The 23,766-nt window shown below is 45.5% G+C and overlaps 1 protein-coding gene across 2 annotated transcripts in view; it reads left to right on the top strand.

Annotated features, from left to right (window-relative positions):
- The window catches only part of ANLN (anillin, actin binding protein), a 45,514-nt gene extending 36,849 nt beyond the window's left edge, over positions 1-8,665 (top strand). Inside the window, exons 23-25 of one of the 2 annotated variants that reach the window (XM_053661882.1) lie at positions 2,567-2,674; positions 4,918-5,090; positions 7,429-8,665. In XM_053661882.1, the coding sequence (XP_053517857.1) occupies positions 2,567-2,674; positions 4,918-5,090; positions 7,429-7,552 (405 nt within the window). In that variant the 3' untranslated portion in view covers positions 7,553-8,665. The remainder of the gene's footprint in view (positions 1-2,566; positions 2,675-4,917; positions 5,091-7,428) is intronic. The other variant, XM_053661888.1, reaches the window with a different exon arrangement.
- Positions 8,666-23,766: the final 15,101 nt, after the last annotated feature.

Below are 23,766 nucleotides of genomic sequence, written 5' to 3'. Positions count from 1 at the left end.
TGGTGCTTGACAGGGTCTGGAGGGCAGAAGAAGGATTTCCTTGACATTTTATTAGGGTTGGACAGACTCGAGGGCTGGGCCTTTGGGATTGAGGTCCTGAGGGTGAGTAGAAGCCAGACCCAAGCCGCAGTTCATGGTCACAGGATGGGTTTTACCTAGAATCATACTGTTTCCGTCACCAGAAGAGAACCGGATGCATGAAGGATACGTAGATGATTGTGGGTGTGTGTGAGAAGTGGAGAACATCCAGGAGCTTTGGTTTTCTCTGGAAGCAGAGAATTTGAATGAGACAAATCACATGCAGTTGCTGTGAAAGGCATGGAGGGAATTGGAAGGGGGCATGGAAAGCCAAGGGGGCTGTAAACTGGCTTCCTCATTAGCTCCTTTCACATGTAAATCCAGCAGGTGGCACTAGATAGTCTTGGAAAAGCGTTTTTTATGCATTCCTGAGTGGAAGGCGGTGTTTACTCGGTGACCTTTTCTCTTGATGTAAATATTTCCATGTTTTGTTGGAGACACCTTGGGCAGCTGATAGGCTCTGGCAGCTCGTTTATTTGCATATAATGTCTGAGCCATCTGATTTTTGAGCTGGGCTCTTAACTAGTTTGTTCTGTCTTTTCGTGCTTTTCCTCTCTTATAGAGCCCTTACCCTGACCCAGATAACTTCGGTCCCCTGTCTAATCAATGCATTTTCATGACCTGTGCCCTCTCTGAAGAATAGAGGTGGTAACTGAAGTTCAAGTTGTTCAGTTTCCCTTCCTGCCAGCTGTCGGGAGGGAGATGACCGACTGAAGGACCTTTCTAAGTGGTTCTAAAATAGTGCTGGTCTAGCTGCGGCTGGACTGAGAGGAGCAAGGGAAGGGCATTCCGGATCACCCAGAAGGTTCCAGTTCTGCCTTGTGATTGTGTGTTTCATTTAATTTCCTTAGCCTGCAGTCTCCTCGGCTGTAAGAATTAATCAGCTGACCTCTTGTCATTCCTCTCTGATCATAGCAGAGAGCAATAGCCACTTGTGTCATTTTCTCCATCAAATTTTTCCTTGTCTGTTACCTTTGTGATATAAAAGGTGAATGTACACACAGGAGGGAGCTGGTGAGTTATTCATACTAACTTGGTCTCCAAGGTTGAAGTAAGATTCCTGTCTTATTTCCTTGGGTGGCTGTGAGCAGATGTTGCCTGGAAAAAGCATGCCTTTGGGAGGAAAGAGGGTAAACGGGGGCAGAGAGAAAAAGGTGGGGTAAGAGGCTAGATGGTTGGAGTAAGCTAATTAATTAAGCTCATGGATTTGATGTTTCATTCTATTAATGGAAGCATTTCTTCACACGAAGTAATTTTCCTCTATGGCCAGAGACGCACTCCCAACTGAGCCAGCTTTTGGTAAATTTACGCAAGTTAGTGGATCGAGGAGAGTGTCCATGCCCCTCGCAGGGTTTGGTGTGAGGCTTTGTCAAGCCATTTGAGGTGGAAGATTCTTGATGCATTTTGGAACCAAACACAAAGACACTTTTGGATTGTCTATGTTAGGGGTCAGCAAGGCAGCCCCACCATGTGTGTTTATAAAGCTTCATTGGCACACGTGCTCCTTGGTGTCTGTGGCTGCTTTGCACCACAGCAGTGGCTGTGTGGGTGGCTGCCGCGAGGCCTGGGTGGCTGCAGAGCCCACACCTGTGCTGTGCACGTGCTGCCCAGGACGGCCTGCCAGCCCCGGCCGAGAGCACTGCTATGCTTTTGCCTTGCTTTGTTTTTTTAACATATGTAATGGTTTCCAAAGGATGCCTTTTTAAAATTAAAATTAAGGACTTACTTAAATTAGGGCTCCATTATGACTACAACTAAAAAATAGTGGGGCTGGGGGGGAAGCAGTGTCCACTTCTCCCGTTGAAGTAGAAGCCCTTGCACAGAAAACCCCCACACGTTACGAGCTACCTGTTCCAGAGCCCTGCTCTTAACCAGCAGGACCGCTTCACTCCTGTGGGAACGGAGCTGGCGTTCTGAAGGCGCGGGCTGGCCAGCACCCGGCAGTCGGCAGGTGCCACGTCCAAGCGGCCTGGTGGCTCTGAGTTCAGACATTCATCCCTGTAACCCGTGAGGGCGTGTAGTCATGAGCTGACTCTTCCAGTCCTGTTTTGTTCGCCTCCATAAAAATGAAATGGTGGTCTTCTGTGTGACGTCTAAGTAATAAGCTGTCATTAGTTTTTTTTTTAATATATAAGGCATGATATTCTCATCATTTTCTTCTCTAACACTTGAAGTACTTTTCTTTAAGGAGCATTTGGTTTGGGGTACTATGCTTTTTAAAAGTCTAACATTAGGTAGATGTGCGTGTTTGGGGTTAATGTGTGAAAGTTCTTAAATGCTGTTTGCCTGTAGATGATGCCGAAAATCCGGGTGCATGTCTGGGTGTGAGCAGTCAGTAACTTGCATTCCCAAGGTAAAAGGCACGATGAAAAATAGTGCACATTGATTGCGAAATCGAAGTATTTCAACGTGTTGACGTTTAACCAATGGAATTAACATTCACTTGATCCTCAAGTTTCTAAAGTCAGTATTTCATTGATTCTTTTAGACCATATTTGAAGATGTTAGTGGTTTTGGTGCCTGGCATCGAAGATGGTGCATTCTCTCTGGAAACTGTATCTCTTACTGGACTTACCCAGATGACGAGAAGCGAAAGGTAACGTGGAGAGCTGGCCAGTGGTTAAGCCCTGGCTGCTTGCACGTCCTGTGCGTGCAGGCGTCCCCACCACCCACCCAGGCTCCCCCGAGCTCATCTGCTACGCCATTAAGAAGGGTCTTGTGGCAAGATGTGTGTGTGTGTGTGTGTGTGTGTGTGTGTGTATAAATATTTTATCCATTCCCTATGACTCAACCACTGTTAAAATACCTTAAGGCATATATTGTATTTCTTTCCCACTAGAATGTTTCATAATATTTTAGTTGGCATTTCCAGTCAGAAATATATTAAAAATACTTTTGTATTATTGTAGCCATGTAAAGTTTCATTTAAAAATGTATCATGAGATGTTTAGGGTGTTCAAAAAGACATACAAAACAAATAATGTCCACCGGCCTCTGCGTTATCAATGGGAGTTCCGTTGAGGGTCCCGTGTAGTTTTCTCTCCCCTGTAGCACTAACCCCTACCCTGAACTTCTGCTCCCACTTGTTTATTTAATTTTTTATTACTTATGTCCCTATTCCTAAGCAATACGTGGCTGCAGGTGCATCATTTTAAGCATTACACAACTGGCGTCCACTTGTGTTTCTTGGCCCCCCTCGGTCTGTGAGGCTGGTCTGGGTTGCCGGTGCAGCTCTGGTTTGCGGACCTCCCGCCCTTCCCCTGCACTACAGCGTCCCTTCCGTCGCACGAGCACACCACAGCCAGTTCCTCCATTCCCCTCTCTCTGGACTCTTCCGTGGTGTCCAAGGCGCTGCCATGACCGGGCTGGGCGTGTAGATAGGCAAGAGCTCTTTGTTGAGTTTGCACCTCGTGGCCACTTCGCTGGCTCGTGGCTCAGCACGACCAGATTTTGTCCCGTGGCTCCTGAAGTGGCTGTGCAGCCAGCCTCTGTTCCCGTCAGCTCGTTCTCGGGGTTCCGGGTCCCCACCAGCACTCCATGTGTGAGCCTCTTCACTTTGTCAGTGTCCTGGGTGCGAACTCTTCCAACGCACTGCTTTATTTTCTGTTTCCATGATTAAGCATTGAGAGTGAGCATCTTTTCTTGTGTGGTGTGGCTATTTATATTTTCTGTAGATTGATTTATCTATATCTTTTATCCATTTATGGTACATTGCAATTTTTAATTTGTCTCTTGCTTGGCATGTATTTTATTATTTTTTTAATTTTTAAAAGCTTTATTATTTTTAGAGAGGGGGGAAAGGAGGGAGAAAAAGAGGGAGAAACATCAATGTGTGGTTGCCTCTTCTGCACCCCCTACTGGGGACCTGGCTCCAACACAGGCATGTGCCATGACTGGGAATTGAACCAGCGACCCTTTATTTCACATCCCGGCACTGAATCCACTGAGCCACCAGCCAGGGCTGGATTGTTTTATATTTTCAACAGCAACGTATGAGAGTTTGTTACTCACCCCTCAACCAGTCAACAGAGGTCATTACTGCTCTTTCCAGAGTTAGCAAGCCTCATGTTTTAGAGTGGCATATTGCGCTTTAATTTCTTTTTAAGTCACCAGTCCAGTGCCCACTTTTGTTGGTTGTTTATAACCTGGCTATGCTCACAAGTCCCCACTTTGAGGACCACTGGGCCTCCTGAGTGTCCACCTTCGACCCTCAGAGGAGTGCCACGGCTCCCAGCAGGCAGCCAGAGCCGGGGGGGGGGGGCTTGCTTGCCGGGGGCCTGTGGGAAACGCTGGCGGATGAGATGGCGGGTCTAGGCTTCGGCTCACAGAAGGGGAGGGAGCGAGCGGGTTGGGCACGAAAGGCCGTGGGTGTTTCTAGTGTTAGAGCTGGGGCGCGACTTCAGGACACTGTTCATTTGTACGTTTCTGTTTTTTTTAAAGTTTCCTTCTGTTTGAAGTTTTCCCCAGCTGAGTTTATTTTTTGAGTTGACTTAAGAGCTCCAGTTGACATTTTGGTTTTTACTCTTATGTCCATTTATGGTTTTTATCACTAAGAAGCATTACAGAGGGTGGGGCAAGAGTAGGTTGACAGTTGTTTGTATGGGAAATAATGCAGTAATGAATAAATAGTAACACAAGGATGAACTGTGTTATAGACTCCCAGCCGTAAACCTACTTCTGCCCCATCCTGTATATTACTTATATTTCTCTAACTTAGTCTGATTAAATTTTAAATTAATGGCTTTTTAAGCTTACATAAACTTAAATACTGCTTAATGCTTACTGACTTAAATGGTCTTATTTTCTACTCATGATCTCTTTAAATGTTTGTTTGTGAAGAATCCCATAGGAAGGATAAATCTGGCCAATTGTACCAGTCGTCAGGTAGAACCAGCCAGCAGAGAGTTCTGTGCGAGACGCAACACCTTCGAGTTCATCACTGTCCGACCGCAGAGAGAGGACGACCGAGAGACACTCGTCAGCCAGTGCAGGGACACACTCTGCGTCACCAAGTACGTCCCGGGCTGCGAATGGTTCTGTGAACAAAGCAAATGACTGCCCACCAGGTTCTTTCCCGTGCGGGAAACACCAGAGGCGGTCCTTGTCCTTAAAGAGGGTACAGTCTGAACAAGGAAATGAGACACACGGACTGTCAGGAGGACAACAACTGAATGACCGAATTAGCAGAGTCAGGAAAAGCGTAACACTTAAGTTACAGCTTAGCTAGTCATGTTTTCAGTATACTCCTGGTGTAGCCCCGTTTGCAGGGTCGTAGCTAATATGCTTTGGGTTGAGTTAGAAATTTCATGTATAATTTTGAGAAGTCAATTATTATTTAAAGAGATTTACACATCCCCTTCCTTTTCATTCCAAAACACCCTTGATTATCAGGGGGCTCACAGAAGTGGTCATCCCGCCCTGACATTTCTCTTTGGAGATTAACAGAACGAACTCTCGGGGGTGTCCCTTTTTGTTAACCCGAAGCTTAAGTTGAAGATACAAAGCTTATATTGTTAAGAGTCTTAAGATTCTTTTGCTCAGATGCCCAGGAGAAGCTTGAAGACCACCTTCAGTGTACAGAGCTGTGAGTCGGACACAGGTTTGACCTCGACACAGTCTCTATTGATGAGGCTGTTGGTGGGCTTTGCAGACAGGGAGGTAGTAGAACTGACGCCGTGAGTTTCGGATGTGGAAATACCAGGAAGCTATAGCCAAGAGACAGTATATGTATTAAAACGGAGCAGAGTTGCCTGAATACTCCCAGTTTGCTTTAAAATAGCTAGCTAGGGGACCCATTCTCTGGGAACCGTGGATGTCTAGATTACTTCAGATGAGGTCAGGTGAAGTCCTTCCCTCCTGTGGTCCGGGGGCCTCGGTGTGCAGTGGCATCGGGCAGAATGGTAGGGGCGCAGTGGGTTTAGTCATTTTGTTTGTCCACGTTCACGGACAGTGGAGGAACCAGCCAAATTTCAGTACAAGTGGTTCCTGGCCACCGAGCCCATTTTAATTTAACCCTTTTAAGTAGTACTTTTTTTAAATGTAGTCTTCACTTTTATGTGCAAACGAGCCCTCCCAGACTTGTCTTGACTGTCTCCTGTGGTAGAAATAGTGGGATCCTGGTGCCCCGACCCCTCTGCCTGCCGTTTTTCTCATTATGACATTATCGTGATTGGGGTGGACACTTCTTTATCCAAGCTTTTGACACTTGCATTCTCAGTTCAGTCCCTGCTGAGTCTTCAGCTCTGCGTGGTGGCTTCTCAAAACTGTTGTGATCATCTGTTTTGTGAAATGTAAACATTTTACTGTCCTGCATTCGCTTTGCCTCACTTGCCTGTTTCCATGCAGGGCCTTTTATCTAAATTTAATGGGTCTCATTTCTGTTTCTACTGACCGACCCCACTGCCTTTCCCTCCTGTACAAAAGGTTCAGTACAAAAGGTTCCTCTTCTGACTAATCTTGCTGGCTTCCCGCTGCAGCCCGCACGTGCGAAGCAGAGATGCTTCCCCGGGGGAGGCCCACACTGCTCAGGGGAGCTTTGAAGTTGACAGAACTCAGTTTAAATCCCGACTCAGTGGCTGACTGAGTGTAGCTGCAGCGAGTTAGCTTTGCTGGCCCTCTGAGTTTCCCTGTGAAAACTGCCTTCCACGGAGGGGCAGTGGAGATTAAGGATCAGGCCCACGTAGCACATTGTCAAGGAGCACGTGGAGTGAACTCTGTGAACGGTCACTGTTATGATTGTCAGCGTTGCACCCTTCTTCACTGACCGCTAGGTGACCCCTCGGTGACCCCTCACTGCTTATCCGTGCTCGTGTCGTTTCTGTCACCAGTGGGGAGCGAAGGAGGCCAATATAAAAACCTTCCAACTGTCTGTCCCCTAGAAGAACACTCTGCTTGTGTGTTAGAGAGTTAACCCGCCCTGACCCTCGCCTGTGAGCCTGTGGTCCCAGCTCCAGGGAGCCCGGGTTGGAGGGATTTGGGGAGCATCGGATTGAGGCCGGTGGTGTGCCAGCTCTTGTGAGAAAGTGGCCCACACCCGGGGTGGCCCACACCACCTGACTGCCCAGGCCAGACCACCCATCCATGCGAGACAGTGAGTGTGTTCAGTGTGAAAACGCCCTTATTTACCAAATGTCATCAGTGTGCAGAGTGATTCAGCTAAGCAGCCTACAGAGTAACTTTTTACATTATAATTGAAGAAGCATCTCCCCGTGGGGCTTTCAAGCACCCACAAAAACAGGGTAAGGAGTAACTTATTTGATGGGTTCGTTCAGCCTTCCCTCTGGCGGGAGTGTGCAGGGAGTGCGGAACGGGTGGGAAGGGTCTTGAGCTCTTGTGTGTTTGCTCCTGTAGGCACTGGCTGTCCGCAGACACCAAGGAGGAGCGGGATCTCTGGATGCAGAAGCTCAATCAGGCGCTCGTCGATATCCGCCTCTGGCAGCCCGATGCCTGCTACAAACCCATTGGGAAGCCCTAGGCCGGGCAGTTTCTGTGCCGCCCAGAGGGTATTTCTGGGCTATGTCATATGTGTGTCTGAAGAGCATCAGACAGGCTGATTGCATTTTTTGCTTTAAAAAATGAAAGGGGATGTGCCAATATTCACTACATATTATGCAGTATTTATGTCTTTTGTATGTAAAACTTCAGCTGATTTGTCTTCTGTCATTCGTAAATAATTGGAGGAAAATTCATTATAGTTGATTTTACTAAATCTTAATTTAAAAGTCTCATTTTCCTAGAAATCTAATTATTCAGTTATTCATAGTAATTTTTTTTAAGTAAGAAATTTTAAGTTGTCTTTTTGGTCCTGTAGAGTGTCTTCAGGGGTTAGAGGTCATTCATTCTGGAGCCCGAGCACTTCCTCGTTCGGGCAGGGTCCTTCATTGGGTCTCTTGTTATCAGAGACTGAGAAAATGCCTGAGGGGCCTTATGGACAGGTTCGCAGCAGTGGGGGTGAGGACAGTTTCAAATGACAGACGCACCTTAGCTTAAAGCTTACAGCTTCAAACAGGAGATGGGACTTAGGGGTAATGCGTAGGATGTGTGGGGTTAAGTGTTTTATTTAGAAGACTTAATAATCCTATGGTTTACATTTTCTCAATTACTTTAGATGCGTGTGGTGCAGATTTTCATAGAATATAGGCTTTTAAAAGTAATGATTTTTGCTGTATATCTTACAGACTCCTCAAAGATACTTGGCATGTTAGTTTTTCTCTGTTCTGGTAATAAGAACAGGTGTAAATTCAAGAGCTTTTATATAAAACAAGTACACTTTATAAGCTGCTGTGGACTAACACTTTGCTTGCCAAAGTTCTCGATTTTCTTACTTTTCATGTCCATATAGGACAGTGTCCAGAAATCCGTTACGAAATCATTTGAAAAACTATTAAGTAATGTATTACCTTAAAAGCCTAATACTTTATTCTTTATATTTTTGTTATAAAACATTGTAAAGCATGGTCTCAAACTTTTAAGTACACTTTGGGTTTCTTTGAATTGTCAAAGTTGTTGATGCCCTCATTTATAAACACTAAATTCTGTCACCTGTCATTTTATCTTTTACTGTTTTAAATGTGTTTTATGTGTATTGTAAAAATTTATTTTATGATCTCTTACCTAAATAAATACTTGCAAATGGCTTACAGAATCAGTTATTTAAGCAATCTTATTGGCAGTCTATTTGAAAAAAATAATGAAGTAAAACTTCCCTAATTTGGTGATGGAAATAGACATGCAAGTTCAGGAAGCACAGAGTCCTGAAGAAGATGGACCCAAAGAGGGCCACTCCAAGAAACATAATTAAAATGCCAAAGGTTAAAGAGAGAGAATCTTAAAAGCAAGAAAAAGGCAGTCAGTTACCTACAAAGGAGTTCCCATTAGACTGTCAGTTGGTTTCTTAAAAGAAACTTTGAGGGCTGGAAGGGACTGGCAAGAAATACTCAGTTATGAAAAGCAGGGACCTACAGCCAAGATTTCTCTACCCAGCAAAGGTATTTAGAATCGAAGGGCAGATAAAGAGCTTCCCAGACAAGGTCAAGTTAAAGGAGTTCATCATGACCAAACCTTCATTATATGAAATGTTAAAGGGACTTACTTAAAAAAAAGATTATCAAAACTATGAACAATAAAATGGCAAACATACTTATCAATAATTGAATAATAAAAAAACTAAGCAAACAAAAAGCAGATAGAATCATGGATACAGAGAACATTTTGAGGGTTGTCAGATTGGGGGTGTTTGGGGGCACGGGTGAAGAGGTGAGGGGATTAAGTACAGACAGGCAGTCACAGAATAGCCATGGGGATGTAAAGCACAGTATAGAAAATGGAGTAGCCAAAGAACTTACATGCGTGATGCATAGACATGAACAGTGGTGTGGGGACTGCCTGGGGGAGGGGGGGTGCTGGATGAAGGGGGGCAGAGGGAGGAAAATTGCAACAACCGTAATAGCGTAATCCATGAAACAATTTTGAAAATGTATGGTGTACTGCTCCACATCCCCAGGCTGCGGGGCTTCTCAGGGGCATTGTACTGACAGCATCCTTCATCATTTTGTCTGTGTCCCAGGGCCGGGCTTCCCGTGTGTCCTTCGGGCTGCCGTGAGTGAGAAGGGGCCATTTCCATTGGTTCTCGATGTGCATTTGGAGGGCGGAGGGAGATTCCCCAAGTGCTTAATATGTGATGCTACAAAATCCAAAAGGCACAAGGAAGTGAATGAAAAGTATCTCTTCTCCCATTGCCACAACCACTTTTACCAGTTTCTGTGTTCTAGAGATAGTCTATGCATATTACACATACATTATATTTTTTATGTTTATTGATTTGAGAGAGATTGATTGGTTGCCTTCCATGTGCCCCCCTACTGGAGATCGAACCTGCAACCTAAGTATGTGCCCTGATCCAGTTGAAGCCACAACCTCTTGGTGTTCAGGGTGATGCTCCAATCACCTAAGCCACCTGGCCAGGGCAGACGTGTTATATTCTTTTGTTCATGAAAAGCATTCCACACACCTATTTGTTGTAAGCTAAAGGAAAAAACCATTCTATCTTAGTATACATTAACTGCAGGTGTCAGACTCGTTTTCACTGGGGGGCCACGTCAGCCTCGTGGCTGCCTTCAAAGGGCCGAATGTAATGTTAGGACTGTATACGTGTAACTGCTCCTTAACAGTTACACGAGAGCTTGGTGCTGCCGCCAGGTAGAAACAAGGTGCCGGGCTGGATAAAACAAGGTGGAGGGCTGGATTTGGCCATGGGCCTTGTGTTTGCCACCTGTGATACAAAGGGTATATAAAATTTAGTTTTAGAAGAAATTTAAGGTGATTGTGGAACAGCAAGATAGAAATACCTTGTAAACTGAAAAATGCTGCTGGAAAGAATTCACTGTCCTCTGCCTGGGGGACTGCTGGAAGCGTCGGAGTGTACAGGACCATCGGGGAGCGTGGTTTGGATGGAGAAAGGGGGACAAAAGGAACACGTTCTTTAGGGGAAACGTGGAGAAGGAGTGGCCAGTGACTGCCATCCACCAAAGAAAAACGGGCCATCTCTGGTGAGAGCGAAGAGGAATCTTAAGATTCTGACCACAGACTTGGAAAATGTGAAGTGAAACCTGGAGCAGCCAGTTCAATGACGTGGTTCAAACAGAAAGTCAGGCTACAGTGAAATCTATAAAGGGAAAAACGGCAGGTTCGTCTGCATAAGAACAGCCTGCCTGAGAGAAAGAAGGAGCTCCTACCCTTTGCAACAGCATGGATGGAACTGGAAAGCATTATGCTGAGTGAAATAGGCCAGGTGTCGAAAGACAAATACCATATGATTTCACCTTTAACAGGAAGCTAAACAACAAAACAAGCAAGCAGAATAAAAACAAAGACACTGAAATAGAGAACAAGTGGGCAGTGACCAGAGGGGAGAGGGAAGGGAATTTAAGGGGGAAAAAGGGGAGGGATTTTGAGGAACAAGTATGAAAGACACAGGGATGAGGACTGGGGGGAGGGGGAGGAAATTGGAGGGAGGCGGGGAGCACGGGGTGGGGGGGCTGGGATGGGAGAAATAGACAAAAAACTGTACTTGAAAAATAACTAAAAAAAAACCAGCCTGCCTGACAAATGTCTGTAAACAAAACATAACCAACAGATCAGGACAAAATATTTACAACGTACTTACTCATCAAAGAATTAACATGCAAAATGTATAAAGAGCCCCCGTGGCCGTCTGCCACTGTTTGAGCACTTACTACGCACCAGGTGATATTCTTGGTGTTTCACATGGATCATCTCCTATCCTCTTCACAGGGCCTTCTGAAATGGGTCTTGAATGAGAAACTAAAATTTAGGTAATTTTTCTGAGGCCACGTGCTTGGCAAAGGGCCCACCAGGATGCTAACCCAGAATCTACATGCGTTGTCATTCCTCTACGATATTTCTCAAATTAATAAATAGAATTTTAACCTAAAAGAAATGGGCAAATAATATTAGCAAGAAAACACACACATGTCCCAAGAGCCAACTAACGTAAAACGAATGCTAATGGACAAAAGAACACACATGCAAATCAGCCCTCACTCAGATCGGTGGAACTGGAGCCTGCGTGCTGAGGAAAAAACTTGTGTTCTTGATGAAAATAGAAACCCAACCGATTCAGCCGTTCTGGATGGCGTTTTGGCCACCTCCCCTAACGCCCTAATCGGAGCTCTTGTCTGTGTAAAGGTGGAGCCATCATTTCCAGGCACTGGTTAGGGGGTGCAGGGTGGACTCTGCAACAGCCTGGATGCCTGTGGTCCCCCGAGTCTATGTTGGACATGCACTCTGGCCCCAGGTAATAGGTGAGGTCTCAGGTGAGTTTGGGGGAACCTCTCCAAGCAGGGAGTCTGGGTGAGGAAACTTTGCTCTTTCACACCCTATGTCTTTACATCGCTGGTGTGACTTCGGGAGACCAGGCGCACAAGTCCATAAATTCTAAGTTTATTTACCGCGGCCAGCTGCTGACCAGCTACAATCTGCTAGGGGCATTCCCTGGATAGAGACCTCTTAGCAAATACTAGTCTTTGTACCAGGAGGCCTGGTGTTCGGCACATTTGCAAGGAATCTAGATCGAGAACCTGCTTCTTTTCTTCCCCGGAACCAAAGCCTGGCTGCTTCGGTGCCTTCCCCTCACTCTCCTTGGATGATCAGGCAGGTGAGCCAAGGTACTCGGGAAAGGATCGTCTCCACTGTTTAAAGGGAAAAATGGGAACAGCTGGGAAGTTCCTCCATAGGGAAGTTAACTAGAAATAATCGGCAGGTCAATTAATGGAAAATTATGGCACGCTCTGCAAAACACCAGGCCATGTTCAAGGAGAAAGAGGAGAAATGAACTTCCAGGGCACCTTCGAAGGAAGGGGCATGCCACTTAACGTGAGTGGTTATAACATATGTGTGCACATGCAATAGCTCTCCCTTATCTGAGGTTCCGCTTTCCACAGTATCAGTCACCCCCAGTCAACCACAGTCTGTAAATGTGAAATGGAAAATTCCAGAAATAACATGAGTTTTCAAGTGCATGCGTTTTGTGTAGCATGAGCAACCCTTTGCTCATCTGCTCCTCCTGCCCTGGAAGTGAATCATCCCTTTATCTGCTCTCAGCCTGTTTGCTAGTCAGGTGTCCGTTTTGGTGAGCAGGTAACTGTCAGTGTGGGTGTCGCTGTGATTGTGTCCAAGTAATGGCCCAAAGCACTGGAGTAGCGATGTTGCCATTCAGACCTGTGAAAGGGATGCAGGAAAGTGCTTCCTTAAGTGAAAAGGTGCAAGTTCTCGACTTCATGAGAAAAGGGGGAAAAAAGTCATATGCTAACATGGCTTTTTTTCTGAGATTGCTAAGATCTACTAGGTAAGAATAAATCTACCCGTGAAATTGGGAAGAAGGAAAATGAAACTCGTGCAAATAAAGTTTAAAAAAGAGGTTGATTAAGGAGAAATGGTATCTCATCCAAATCAAGACTTCAGTTATGAGGAAACTGGGCTTATCGGTAAGAAGCTGCCCCAGAGAACCTGTCTTCATGAAAGGGCAAAAAAGGTACCATGACGTGAAGGAAGGAGGCAGAGATGAGCTCGGGGCTTTGTGGCAATGCCACAGAGCATCCGATGGAGCCGGGTGGTGCTGTGTGCTGAGCGAAGAGCCCATGAGCCCTCAAGAACAAACACGCAAGTCACCTGATGTGTTCTGGCAGCACCCTCGTGTTTGTGGAATGGTCCTCCCGGTGCCTCTCAGGAGGGAGGGTGGGTGAAGCGCAGTGAGACATTTAAGGAGCAGAGAAGCCACCTTCATGCAGCTTATTACGGTATATTGTTGTTAGTGTGCCATGTTATTACGAGTTACTGTTGCTAGTCTCTCACTGTGCCCAATTTATAAATTATACTTCATCACAGGAATGCATGTTCGGGAAAACGAAACATAGTATATACAGGGTCTGATGCTCTCTGTGCTTTCAGGCATCCACTGGGGGTCTTGGAATGTGTCCTTGTGGATAAGGGGGACCACTGTACCCAGATAAAAGTCTAAGTGGAACCACAGCAACTTTTATTGAGAAAGGGCAGCAGGTAGAGGTTGGGACCAGTATTGGGTGGAGGAAGGCTTTGACTTTCAAACAAATTTATATAAGGTTTTCATTTATTTTTATTAAAACATAGATATGACATATAAACACACACACACACACACGGGAACCAAGGGGATGACATTTACTTGGGGAGACAGGACACTCACAGGCCAGACAACACCGCGCAGTGAGTGACGCAGACACGTCATGTGGTTTCCCTCCGAAACTTCAGGACGGAAAACTGTGACCCACGTGTTGCCTGGGTAAGGCATGCTTCCCCTGTTGACTCTATTTCAAGCATATTTAGTATGTTCGCAGGGAGAATATTTTCACAATGCTTATTATGTACATGGACTTGAGAAGGCTTTCAAAATTAGAACCGGAACACAACCGTGAGGAGGTGGAGGACTGAGTAGGGACCGTGGTCTATGGGACGGAGAAGGGACAGGGACACCGACAGGAGTCTGGGGGGAACATGGAGTGAGGACAGGGACTCTGGTCTGCGAGGACCTCGTACCATCCTCTGCGTTTGCTGTGGCCATTACAGACAGTTGTTTGTGCTTTAGGATCGGAAGTTCTTTCTCTTCGGGGCTGCAGGTGGATGAAGTGTGAACGGCCCCCTGGAGAATGGTCTGGGCACCTACGCACTGTAGGGGGCCGGTTAGCTGTCTTTACACTTCCGAGCATGGCTCCTTAACACAGAAAGGTGAGTGAGGCAGGTACACCGAGGCCCCTGCCTCCCAAGAGCCCTCCAGCTGTTAGGTTGCCAGGAGCCTTTGCAAAAGAAAGCTGCTGATGGGTTCCTAGCAGGTTGTACTTAGGGCTGAGAAGCTGCGTCTCAGTCCTTGAAGAAGGTGACAGTGTGACAGGTGCCACATTCTGGGCTTTTGAGCTTCTCTATGACATGGTATACATTACTTCTGACGTCAAGAGCGTTCGCAGCCACCCTGCCTTTGTCTCCCGAAACCCTGGGCCCTGGCTGCCCGAGCCGGGCTTGCTTGTGCTGCAGGACAGTCTCCCTGCAGTTATGTCAAAGGAGTTTGGATGAAACAGGGAAAAAGGAATTCCAAGCATTTTACTCAGTGTAAAGCATGAATAAAAAACACGCTACACAGCCCTAGCCGTGAGGCTTGGTCGGTTAGAGTGTGTCCTGTGCACCAGAAAGTTGCGGCTTCCGTCCTGGGTCAGAGGTCGGGGAACCGCTGGTCAGGAGGCAGCGAAGCACCGCACAGCACTGGAAGGACCCCTGAAGTCTTTTTTCGCCTACTGACAAGTTTCAGATAATTTCAGATGTTACTTTTAGTTGAATTTGACAGACAGGTCGGGAGGAGAAAGCTAAAGTTTTCTTCCTTGGAGGAGGAAGTGACGGGCATAGCGCTGCCATTTGCTCGCCATGCTACATACAGAATTTCCTCCCTTAAGCCCTATGTGAGGTGTTACCGGATTAAAGAAAATAAGGGTTTTGGGTGGTTACATTAAGGGCCTCAATCCTGTAACCACAAAGAACTGAATTCTGCCAACACCCAGGTGATCCTGGAACGGGACTTCAAGTTCCAGGGGGCCTTAGGTGGGCTGGACGTTGTGGCCCTCGAGACCCTAGGCCCACCGAGCCTGCTTGGGCTCTTGAAACCACCGGGACAGTGAGGTCCCAACTGAGTGCGGTTTCTAGCTGCTTAGTTAGGGTTGATCTGTTCCACAGCAAAACCTGCCAACCCCCTTGGCTTTCTTTCAGACAACACCCTCTTGTCTTTTCAGCTTCTTTCATCTGTGCCCCAGAAACTGTCCCCCCTCGGAAGTCCCAAGGAATCAGGGTGTTGGTGTGCACACGTGCATCACACGCAGTCCCACTGACGCATCTCACCTGTTCGTCCCTCGCTGGCCGGGTAAGATGGATCGACCCCACCACCTGTGTACACTGTTGCTCCTACGAGAAGGTGGCGAAGTCAATGTTTGTGCCCAGATCTGATCACACCCGTCATAAAGGTCGTTATGAATTACAGGGTTACGTATTACAGAAAGTGAAGGTGGCCAAAGGTATTTCCCCCCCAGTGAGAACCATGAGAGATTCTACAAAGACACCGAGGTGCGGGTTCTCACCACAGCGTGGCATGCTGCGTGTTTCTGTGGGGAGGGAGCCGTGTGACTCACTCTGCAGACTTCTGTGCAAAGAAAGGGACTTGTCCTTACATTGTGTTTGATGAAGAAAATGAGGATTTGAGATGTGTGTGCAATCTTTTACAATGCTTCTGCACCTTAATTGACTTTTTCAATTAGTCGTGTCAGACAAAAGGGCTCCTTCTGCATTTTAATTTTAACATTTTCCCTCTGTCACAATACGATGGCATACAAGCTATCCTGCTTTTGAGAAAAGAGATGTTTTGAGCTTGGTGGCTGGCAGTATTTTGGGAAAAACTCAAAGGCCTTGTCAGAAAGCTATGTCTTGCCGTCTGCTGTTTGTCGCAGCCACAGCGGCGGCAAGAATAGCTGAAACACTGAGTAGTAGGTTCCTCAACAAAACCGAGAAGTCGTCTCCAGGCAGTTCTTGACATGTTTTCAAATGAATAACGTAATATGGTTGGAAGATACTGTCATTGCTAACCTTGACAAAGAACACTGGCTAGTGGGAGTAACTTATAGCATACATAACAAAGGACTCTCAGAGCAGATTTCCTTCCTTCCTTCCTTCCTTCCTTCCTTCCTTCCTTCCTTCCTTCCTTCCTTCCTTCCTTCCTTCCTTTTTTAAGGATTTTTTATTTTATTTTACTTTTTAATATATTTTATTGATTATATCATTACAGTTGTTCTATTTCCTCCCTTCATTCCCCTCCACCCTGCACACCCCTCCCCCACCATTCCCCCTTTAGTTTATGACCACGTGTCTCAAGTTCTTTAGGTTCTATATTTCCCCTACTGTTCTTGCCCTCCCCCCTGTCTATTTTCTAGCTACCATCTATGCTACTTATTCTCTGTACCTTCTCCCCTCTTCTCCTTCTCCCACTCCCCTGTTGCTAACCTTCCATGTGATCTCCATTTCTATGGTTCTGCTCCTGATCTAGCGGTCCTCTTAGTTTGCTTTTGTTTTAGGTGTGGTTCTTAATAACTGTGAGTTTGCTGTCCTTTCACTGTTCATCTTTTTTATCTTCTTTTTCTTAGATAAGTCCCTTTAACATTTCACATAATAATGGCTTGGTGATGATGAACTCCTTGAATTTGACCTTATCTGAGAAGCACTTTATCTGCCCTTCCATTCTGAATGAAAGCTTTGCTGGATAGAGCAATGTTGGATGTAGATCTTTGGATTTCATGACTTGGCATACTTCTTTCCAGCCCCTTCTTGCCTGTAAGGTCTCTTATGAGAAATCCACTGACAGTCTGATGGGAAGTCCTTTGTAGGTGACTGTCCCCTTATCTCTTGCTGCTTCTAGGATTCTCTCCTTCATTTTAATCTTGGCTAATGTAATGATGATGTGCCTTTGTGTGTTCCTTCTTGGGTCCAACTTCTTTGGGACTCTCTGAGCTTCCTGGACTTGCCCTGGCAGAGGCAGGGGAAGTTCTCCTTTATTATTTGTTCAAATAAGATTTCCACCTGCTCTTTCTCTTCCCCTTCTGGTACCCCTATAATTTGGATGTTGGAGCATTTAAAGATGTCCTGGAGGTTCCTTAGCCTCTCCTCATTTTTTAAAATTCTTGTTTCTTCATATTTTTCTGTTTGGTCATTTTTTTCTTCCTTCTGGTCTACTCCCTTGATTTGAGTCACAGTTTCCTTTCCATCACTATTGGTTTCCTGTGCATTTTCCTTCATTTCAATTAGTTTAGCCTTCATTTGTTTCTCTAATTTGTGGCTAAAATCAACCAGTTCTGTGAGCATCCTGATCACCAGTGTTTTGAACTGTGCCTCTGATAGGTTGGCAATTTCTTGTTCACTTAGATTTACCGGCTCTGGGGCTCCGAGTTCTTGAGCCTTGTTTTGATCTGTTCGTGCCTGTTAAGTATGAAGAGAGGAGCCTCAAGTGTTCACCAGGGCGGGGCCACCCAGGTTGCTGAGTTGTGACGCTATCTGTGGGGGCATGGTCAGAGAGGGACAATAGCGGTCCCCTCTGCTCCTTCCCGCTGCTGGGGCCTGCCTGGTCTGTCTCACTGCTCGCTCCTTCGCTGGTTTATCTGTACGCAAATGTGTGACTGTGGTCAGCCTGCCACCTTGCTCCTTCACTGGGTCCGCCCTTCGCTACCCCACACCTGGGATCTGCTCTTGGCTGCCTGGGTCTGGGGATCTTTGTTGCCCCACCTGCTCTGCTGCTGGCTCCGCCCCTCTTACCGGTCTGGCTGAGTGGTTCATTGCTGTCAGACTCCCATATTGTTCAATTTTCTGTGCTTTGGCTGTGTTTTTTTGTTGCTAAAACTTTGTTGTTTTTAGATTTGGTTGTGCGAGAAGGTACAATGTTTCCACCTACGCCTCCATCTTGGCGGAAGTCCCTTCCTTCCTTCCTTCTTTCTTTTGTTCCTTCCTTCCTCTTTTTAAATCTATAGTTTATAACGCACCTTTGTCTTAAGGCACAGTAAGATCCCAGACTTATTCCTGATGGCTAACACAGACACATACAATGAACATGTCTCTGGAACTAATAATCCAGACAACTGGTTTACCGGTGAGAACAGACTCTGAAATTGGGGCATTCACCTCACTCTTGCTACAGGTTTACATAACGAAGGGCTTGTGACGGTTGCTGAGGGCATTACAGAACTGAATTCCCCGAAGGGACACCATAGTGGGATTTCTGTTCCATCCACGGGTGGGCCTCTGGAGAAGGCAGATACCTCTCTCAGCCTGGCAGTGTTCAAACCCTGCTCTTGAGCCTGGAGATAAGAGTCTGTTAGGAAGTGGGAACAGAGCTTGCTGGGAGATTTGCTTCTTTATGACTCCTCCAGAAAGTGGCTACCTAGACAATAGGCCTCTTCCTTGTGCACCAAGCTCTGGACACAAGCCCCTTTTGTGTTGGCTCATGCACCTCCTCTAGGTGGACAAGGGAACATGCACACCCAGGGCCTGCATCCCCCCTTCTAGGCCAGGCCCCTGGCATCCAGGACCCTGTGGACAGAGTTCACTTGTGGGGGCCCTCTGGGGCTTTCCCCCGGTCATCCCCTCCAGGGTCAGCCATCATGCCTAGGCATGGCTGGCCCAGAGGGGTTCTTCTCCTAGGGTGGTGTGAAGAGGGTGGACGTGTGGTCTGCATGTCCGCCTGTGTGAGCACAAGACCCCTTGCGAGTAGAATGAGGACAGGGATGGAGAGAGAAGGGACAGGTGCAGGCTGACTGGCTGTTGTCTTTGATACGAGACACTGAATATACAAACTATGGTTAAAATAGACCTCCGACCCCCATTCTGCACTGACCAGCCGAGAAAACTCACCCGCTATCGACAGTCACCAGCCCAGGAAGTGAGGTTGTCATCTGTAGGTCGGACTTGTAGGAATGCAAGCCACTGTGTCTAGTAAACTTGTGCAGAAAGCCAAACAATTACCCTTGTACCAACTGGTCCCAAATAGCCAAGACTTCATTAGCAACTGACAGCTTCCCTAATTTTTATCCCCAATACCAATTTAGGAACATTCTGAGAAAACTCGGTATACACCCCCACCCAGTCAAATTAGGATGCTGTTTTTCTAATGAGCTCCCTACAGCTGCCCCTGCTGACGGCCTTCTATCAGGGCACCCTGAAGCCTTCCCTTCTCCACCATAAATCTCTCCCACACCTCCTCCACCTTTGAATCTCTGCCAACATGGTTGGTTGGTTGCTGGCTGGCTGCCTTGCTCTGTATAGTGAGTTCTGAATCAGTGGCCTTTGCCTGCTCTCATTTGGGTGGTCTCTGCTTGTTTCCATACTTGCTACTGCTCTTCAGATTTCCCGAATTCTCACGCCTAATCCAAACGCAACATTTGAATGCTAAAAAGGATTACTCAAAATACTGGCCTTTATTATTTACTTAATACATTTAAAGGCTGTTTAAAGTTTTAAGAGGCAGACTAAAAGGATTAAAAGTATTGAGTGTTGGAAACCTGCGAGTATATAGGGTTGGCCAAAAGGTTCGTTTGTTTTTTCCCTTCCACAGCTCTAGTAGTGCTTAGCTGTCTTTAACTTCATTTACAACAATTTTGTTCGATCATATTGTGACAGCTGTCATATCATCATGCATTAAAAAAACTTATCAAAACTGGCAAATTTTTGTGTAGCCATTTGAATATTTAAGATGGAAAGCAATGCAAAATATTTTTTGCATACCATGCTTTATTATTCCAAGAAAGGTAATAATGCAACTGAAATGCAGAAAAAGGTTTGTGCAGTGTATGGAGAAGGTGCTGTGACTGACTGAGTGTGCCAAAAGTGGTTTGCGACGTTTCCTGCTGGAGATTTCTCACTGGATGATGCCCCAAGGTCGGGTAGACCAGTTAAAGTTGATAGTGATCCAATCGAGATATTAATTGAGAAGTCAACATTATTCATGCTGGAGATGGCGACATACTCAAAATATCCAAATCAATAAACTTATCGGTGCAAATGAAAAATGTGCCTTTTATTTTATGGAAAAAAATCATACAGATTTTTAATGTATATAGAAGTAAGATATATATATCTTAATTATTATAAGACTGTTCTTTTTTCATTTGTTTCTTTTAACATAAACTTGAAAGATATATCAGTCTGCTATTGTTAATTTGTAGTGTTGATTACAGAATCCCGAAGGGAAGTCAGAAGTTAGGAAATAACACTGTCTTGTGGGACAATAACCTCTTTCAGTTTAAGAATAAAGTTTCTGCCCTGACTGGTGTGACTCAGATTGAGTTGCCAGCTTGTGAACCCAAGGTCGCCAGTTTGATTCCCAGTCAGGGCACATCCCTGGGGTGCAGAATAGGTCCCCAGTACGGGGCATGTGGGAGGCAGCCACACACTGATGTTTCTCTCCTTCTCCCTCCCTTCCCCCCTGTCTAAAAATAAACAAATAAAATCTTAGAAACTTTTTTTTTTAACAGCTGAGAGTGGTACGCACACACATGCACTTTTCAGTTTCACCACAAGATGGTGCCAATACTTCTCTGGTATGTTGTGCCGCTCGCCTTGTTATCCTGTCATCTGGCATTTGGGAAACATTGAAAAGAATTGGTTACTTATGATCCTAACCCAATTAAGGTTTTTAAATGATTAATTTAGCTTTTTATGGAGTTAAGAATGAGCATAAGCATGTAACATCCTTCAGAACAGCTTCTGCCAAAGAACTCAGCCTCCTGCGATGAATGGAGAACTACTCGTTTCCTGTAAATGTGCTCACTTTCATTTATCTGACTTTCGAGCACCAGTTGCCACAAGTCAGACCTTTCGACATCTCCAGTCGCCTGCCCTCGGCTGTATTACAGAGCGCCACGCAACATGAAAACTTGCTCAGACACTGCGGTCTGTAGCTCACTGGGGGCTGGCGCCCGGACCAGTTGGTCCGGGGGTTGGACCGGAGGCAATGTGGAAGTCAGCCTCTCTGCTCAGTTTGCCTGAGGGACTTGCGCCAAAGGTCTAGCCATTCCCGTGCTTCCCCTCCTCAACTACCCTCGTTCATGGTGTCTTCTCAACGAGAGTGATTGTGATTTCCCCCGTTAAGCTCCGTGTCCTGGAGATTGGAGGGTGGTCTGGAGGTGGCAGGGGGCTTTGCCCAGAAACTGTGCTTCTCTTCCCGAAGATGACCCTGAACTCAATTGCTGACATCACACAGTGCATGCAAAATCAACCGTGATCAGCTCACATAAACAAGTCTTGAATGGCGCAAGTTAAATCCGTACGCCGGAGGTCTCAATATACAATGAAGTGCGAATAGGGAATTTATAAATGAATAATAAAGTGAGGATATCACACAGGTTCACCATCTGTTATCTGGAGCTCTTGGGACAAGGTGTGCTTTGGGATTCAGAATGTTTTGAATTTACAAAGTGAATATGGTGCTTGTACCACATATTACATAATATTCCAGAAGGGTCCAGGGCAACTCCACATAATCAAACCATTGATATTACTGCAGAGAAACATAAGTGTTCACATTAAGTGGAATTAAAAAAATAGACTAAATAGCCACAGGTCAGGTCATGTCAGGTTTTGCTGACAAATGGGTTAGGAACAGCTTTCGTTTGTTGGAAATTTTTGGATTTTGGAGATGTGGATAAGGCTTTGCAGAGCTGTATTAGATGTATTACAGGTGCTATTTCACTTAATTCTCACAGATGCCCAATGTTAAACATAAGGATAGAAGAATATGGGGAACCTGGGGCTCAGAGTGGTTAAGTAACTTTCCCCAGGTCACACAGCAGAGCCAACATTCAAATCTCTGCCTGATTCCCAAAGCCAAAATGCTATGTTGCTTCCCACATTTACAAAAATTACTAAATATTCTAAAATAATAAAAGCGCTTGGAGTTCCTCACCAACTTTTGACTTTCCATCCATTTTCTGCACTATCCTTGTGTTTTGGAGGGTCCACAAGAAAGAATGTAGTGACAGTGACTTCCTCCCCTGTGCCGGATACAGGGGAAGCCCCCTCCTTCCCCCAGCCTGGCCTGGCTGGAAGTCGGCAATGCTCTAAAGCAGCCAGCCAGCCCTCCCAATGCCAGGTTTTCCAGGGGTTAGAGATTCCTCTCGGACACTTGGTCCACACAGCTCATCCAGCCTGACACCATGTGCAATGTAATCCCATATCTAATTGATGTCTCACCTCCTTTACAAAGTTTGCACCAGCCCGGCCTCCCCTGAAGGACTCTACTTCTTTGAACAGAGACATCAGAAGTCACTTGGCTCCATAACATTGCCAGTAGGCCAGGGAGAAACTGTTGGCTTTAATCCGTACATTTACTTAGGAAGGGAATGAATTAAGATAATTTAAAATTGTGCTTTCAAAGTAATTCACGAGCCATGGCCCTAGTTTGCATTCTAATTATCCTTTTTCTCTCTTCCCTTATGTCTTTCCCTCTTCCAGATTATACTATTATTTGTACTCCAAAGTTCAGGAGCTCACAGTTTCTCTACCGCCCCCGGCCCCTGCTGATGTTTCTGTCTTGTAATGAAATCAATAGCTTAGCAATTACAGGGACACAGAACTCTTTTTTACATGACTGTAAAAACATTACAAGCCACAAGACGCTGTGTAGCATTTTAATGGATTCTTCCAGTGACCTTTTATAGACTTCCAAGCTTTGTTATAAAAATGATTCATCATAGGCGTACCTCTATCTATATGTTATGCTGAAGGTACTTGAAAAAGTTCCCCTTGGTTATTTTTATAAAAGTAAACAGCAGATATAGGTCTACATGTGTTCACACACAGAACTGCCCTTCTGTCTGTAAAATTCACATACAATGAAGTGCACGATCTTCAGTGTTCCAGCCCATGAGTTTCAGTGAGTGTGTACATCTGTGTAACTCGAACCCTTACGTAGATGGTCCTCCCCAGTTTCCCGCACTCCTGACAGACACTTTAAATTTTTGCATATATGTGTGTGTGTGTATGTGTGTGTGTATATATATATATATATATATATATATATATATAGTATACAGAGCATAATACAGTATATGCTCTTCTGTATCAGGGTCCTTTTATTCAGCATTAATAATTTTTAGACCCCCCTTTGTGTGTGTTTGTAGTTTCTTTTATATTGCCAAGTCGTATTTCATGTGTTTATCTATTCTCCTGTTGATGGACAGTTCCCAGATTTTAGCTATCATGAATGAAGACACTGTAAACATTCTTGTACAAGTCTTTTTGTGCACATATGCTGTTAAATAGTTCGTACTTAACTTGCAGGGTCATGGGGTAGATTTATAATTAGTTTTACAAGACATTGTTTCCAGTGACGCTTATATGTGAGTGTTTCAGTTGCTGCACACCCTTGTCAGCACTGCTAGTCTAGGTCTTTTCCTTTTTAGCCATCTTGGTGGGCTTGAAGCGACATTTCACCATGGGCTTAATTTGCATTTTCCTGATGATTAAGGGTATTGAACTTTTTTTTTCATGTGCTTATTGGCTATTCCTAGGACTTCCTTTGTAAAGCCTATTTTCAATTCTGTTGCTCATTTAAAAAAATGG

The sequence above is a fragment of the Artibeus jamaicensis genome, unplaced genomic scaffold (genome assembly GCF_021234435.1).
Source record: "Artibeus jamaicensis isolate MK-2021 breed Jamaican fruit bat unplaced genomic scaffold, CSHL_Jam_final contig_1016, whole genome shotgun sequence".
NCBI classification, from domain to species: domain Eukaryota; kingdom Metazoa; phylum Chordata; class Mammalia; order Chiroptera; family Phyllostomidae; genus Artibeus; species Artibeus jamaicensis.
Note: the sequence above shows the minus strand (reverse complement) of the source record. Positions and strands in the feature narration are given on the sequence as shown.